Source organism: Numida meleagris, chromosome 14 (genome assembly GCF_002078875.1).
Source record: "Numida meleagris isolate 19003 breed g44 Domestic line chromosome 14, NumMel1.0, whole genome shotgun sequence".
Classification (NCBI taxonomy): domain Eukaryota; kingdom Metazoa; phylum Chordata; class Aves; order Galliformes; family Numididae; genus Numida; species Numida meleagris.
Window position 1 is genome coordinate 6762504 of NC_034422.1, and position 4436 is coordinate 6766939.

The 4436-nt window shown below is 53.5% G+C and overlaps 1 protein-coding gene across 5 annotated transcripts in view; it reads right to left on the minus strand.

The window, feature by feature from the left end:
- The window catches only part of CMKLR1 (chemerin chemokine-like receptor 1), an 8555-nt gene continuing 4791 nt past the window's right edge, over positions 673–4436 (minus strand). For 3 of the 5 annotated variants that reach the window (XM_021413054.1, XM_021413053.1, XM_021413057.1), the window contains one exon: positions 673–2353. In XM_021413054.1, the coding sequence (XP_021268729.1) occupies positions 1216–2298 (1083 nt within the window). In that variant the 5' untranslated portion in view covers positions 2299–2353 and the 3' untranslated portion in view covers positions 673–1215. The other 2 variants (XM_021413052.1, XM_021413055.1) reach the window with 2 other exon arrangements.

Consider the following 4436-nt stretch of genomic DNA (forward strand, 5'->3'; position numbering starts at 1 on the left):
TAACCCAAGGTTATGTCACTGAGGTTTGGGAAAAGCTGTTTGCAGGGATAACAGATGGGCTCACAAACTCCAGCCACCAAAATGCAGTGGGGAAGTGGGAGCATCCCTGTTCCTCCTGGGTGCCGGAATGGGGACATTTCCCCCTCCCCTCCCCCCGCCCCCAGATTTTGTGTGTACCTATGAGCAGACTTGCACTGGGAGTCCCTCCACCATGAGGGCTGGGACCCCCAGGGACACCTCAAGTGTCACCCCTACAGTGGGGATGTAGCCCTTCATCCTCCTCCTGGGATCTGCAGGCACTGTTGGTGACACAAAGAGATCAGCCCGTAAATAAGGGTGACACTGCTGTGCACCTGCTTGTCACAGCCAAGTAGCCCAATTCACAAATTACCTCCCAGATTAATTGTGCATGAAATTGGATAGAGACGCTGGTTCGACTGGCCATTACCAGGGCACTCTGCAAGGACCCTCCAGGACACATCTTTTCTGTTTTTGCTGCCAGCTTTGCAGTGTGGTTGGGCCCCTGAACCGTCCCACATCCCCAGTGGCACTGCGTAGCTGGACAGAGTGGGAGCATGGAGAAAAGCTCTGCAATGGGTCTGAGCCCATGGTGAGCATTGTGTTTATTGCTGCACTCTCTGCTGGGTACACAGTGCTCACATCACAGTTAGAAACATTGCTCTAGTACCAATATATGTCAGGATTTAACATAAGTGGCTACATGCATACATAGGACACAGCGTCACTGTATTGCCATGGTGGGTGGCATCCGCCCATCTGGGAAGCCAAGGTGCCCCCTCAGACACATCTCGTACTAAGAAATTCACCTGTTTTCCCTCACTGATGTTTTTGTTTGTTTGTTTGCTTGTTTTCCTTTATCACAAGACTGCCCAGTACATGGTGTCCTCACAGCGCATCCTATAACCCGGCCTCGCCCCCTCCAGCTGAGACAGTTTGTCCAAGCGTGGGCACCTCTGGGCAGCACAGACTGATGCTCACGTCTCCTCCAAGCTGCAGATGTCTCTGGAAAATGAAGGAGGGCCCTGGCCAAGGAGCACAGGCCACACACAGAGAGGTCTCCAATGCATGTCCATGCCCAGGCAGGGAGACCAGTCAAAGAATGCGCTGCCTGCATGGGACCATACTCATTCCACCATCATGGTTCTGGACATGGGTGCCCCTTGAGGACTGTGGCCATCCCACGAACATCCAGACTTAGAGGACAGTTGTCTCCTTCTCAGTCATGGAAGACATCTTGGAGAAGCTCCTGTGCACGATGCTGGAGTGGCCCGTCTCCTCGCTGAGCGCGTTCACCAGCCTGGAAAGGATGGTCACCTTGAATTTCTTGAAGTCCTGGCCCATGAAGACGTAGAGGACAGGGTTCATGCAGCTGTTGGAGGCAGCGAGCGCCGTGGTGATGGGGATGCCGATTTCAAACACAGAGCGCGGGACCAGGTCGGGCTCTGTTTCCAGGATGTTCAGCACGTGGTAGGGGCTCCAGCACAGGAAGAAGGTGATGATGATGGTGACAATTATCTTGAAGGGCTTTTTGGACTTGGCGAGGCGGTTTCGCCGCAGGTTGAAGGCGATGGAGATATAGCAGAAAGTGATGATGGTGATGGGCAGGAGGAACCCAGCAAAGAGCCTTGTGACGTTCACCGTTCGGTGTCTCACCAGTGCCAGTGCTTGGTAAGACCTATTCCTGGAAAGGGAGAAGTTGCTGAAACAAATGATAGAGTTGCGGGCTTGGGCTGTGTCTCGGAAGACAAGAGAAGGGCAGCTCATGATGATACCAACCATCCAGATGATCAGGCAAACCATACATGCCAGGTTGGTTGACCGATGGTTTTGAGACCAGACGGGGAAAACCACCGACACGTAGCGATCAAAGCTGATGGTGGTGAGCAGAAGGACGCTGGTGTACATGTTGAGGATGAGGAGGAAGGAGTTCAGCTTGCACATGACGGTCCCAAAGATCCAGTTGTAGCGCATGGCCGTGTAAGCAATGTTTATGGGTAGGAAGATGTTGAAGAGGAAGTCGGCGACGGCCAGGTTGAGGAACCAAATGGCATTGACCGACTTCTTCATCTTCAGAGTGATGATGGCTATGACAAGGCCGTTCCCCAGGACGCCCAGCACGCAGGACACGCTGTAGATGACAACGGAGAGGATCCTTGCAATGTCCTTTGGGTCGTAGGACGGGCCCGTCCACACGCTGCCTGGCTCTTCATAGGTGTAATCCATGTAGTCATAGATCTCAGAGTCATCAGAGTAATCAGATAAATTGGAAAGCACCATGATTGGTGCACAAATCACTGCCTGGCCAGTCCCAGCCTCTCCAGATGGCGATGCCCTGCAGAGCAAACAGTGTTAGATCAGAGGAGTGGCTCAAGGGGCCCTGGGGGTGCTGTGGGATCCTATGGGTCCAGCTCTGCTGCTAGGGCTCGTGTGGAATGTTTATGCCCTGATCAGGAGCAGCACCAGCTCTGGGAGGTGCTGAGCACATCTTGGTTGTGCTCATCAGGACGTGGCTGCAGCCTTACTCACAAAAACAGGTCTACTGCCTACTTTATTCCAAGGAAACAGTTATTATTGGGCTTATTAACAGCTTTGAGATTTTCCAAACTGCAAAGTACTACAGCTTCTCTCTTTTTCCTCCCAAGTACTCAGCAAAATGCTAACCACGAGCACCAAAGGTGCCATTTGCCATTATCTAAAGCTGGGCTCTGCCAGCCACTCTGAGCCCCCATGAAGCATGTTCCACTGCTCCCTGCTAACAGCCCTGGGGCTCTGCATCTCAAACCCAACCAGGTTGTGCGCTGCTGCACTGAGCATCATCCTCCTGCCAGCACCACTCCCAAGTCTCCGTGGGTTTACACAATAAGCTATTGTTTCTCCATGGGCTTTTCCTCCAGTTCCTTCCTGCACAGCCCCACCACTCTCTGCCCTTTCCTACCCTCAGTGACATTCCCATTGGGACCCAGCGACTTGAGGAGGGTGGGCAAATCCCCAAGCAAGCAGCTGGTGGGCGTCCCAGCTATGTCACAATCCATGGATTTTGCAGCCAAAAAGGATGCTTAGCGCATCCCCATGTGCAATACATCCCAGTCCCTCCATGGAGCCCTGGGAGAGGTGCCCAGGGCACAAGCCACCAAGCGACAGCCCTGAGCTGGTTCTGCCCCTGCACACCGTTAGCACATGGCTTCACCTCCCCAAAAGCAAAGCTGTGGGTGACAGAGCACTGCCCTGTCCCCATTTCCCCGCTGCTCCCAGGGGGACCCCACTTGTCTAACCCTGGCATTTCCCCCCACTTCCATTTGTACCCACTCACCCATTTTTTTCCACGGAAAATCCCTTCTGTACCATCACTTTCCAATGCAATGACATTCAGCTCGACATTTCAAAGCCGTGCTTTATGGGACATTGAGCGGAACTGCCTGTTTGCTTTGCTCTCCCTCCCCTTTCCCTCTCACTGGGTTGTTTAACACCGATGTGCAGGACACTCCCCAGACCCCGCTGAGAGCTGTGCTGCAGGACATGCCCAGCCTGGTTGTGCTGCAGCCACGAGCACAGTGCCAGGGCAGCAAGGGGCACCCAGCCCCATTCATACCAGCCTGACCTTGGAGAAACCCCAACTCCATTTCTCCTCCCTTTTCCAAAAATCCCATGAAGTGTCTGAAAAAAAAAAAAAAAATCAACAACAAAAAACCCAGCAAACTAAACCCACACATCATCATGTTTCAGTGTTCCTTCTGGGCTGCAAATACTTAGCACGAGCCAAAAACCACGTTACGCGCTGTTCTCTATTCATCTCTGTCCTCCTACCTCCGCAAAAATGAGCGCAGGATCTGCCCCAAATAATCCAAAAGCTGTGATTCACGCAGCTGCGCTCGGCCAGGGACCCCCATAGGGCTGAGCCCGGGGCGGCCCCGCACACCGCCAGGATGAGGTCAGGGCTGTTGTTCTTGGGACGGTAACAGGAAACGGAGAGAACAGCAGAAACCTTCAAATGCAGCTTTTCTGGGCAAAAAAAAAAGGCTTCCGCAGCTGGGAGGACGGATGTGAGTGGGGAAATGGGGGAGTGCAGCCAGAAAAAAAAAGTATATATATATATGGGTCTGCCTTATCCCTGCACTCAGCCACGGGGGATGCTTAGGAATCAGTATTTCCCTCCTTGCGTGTCCATGTCCCCACTGAGCACAGGACACCCTTGTACCCTGCAGGAGCCAGACTCCCGTGTTCACTCAAGCTGTGGGGCAAAGCAGTGGTTCCATGTCCCCTTGTGGCTGCTGCACACCAAAGCCCTGAGTCCTGAGTTTACTCCCAGCCCTGCACTGGGGATCAGCAATGTATGGGGGAGTGGGAACGGATGGGAACGGATGGGAACGGATGGGAACGGATGGGAACGGATGGGAACGGATGGGAACGGATGGGAA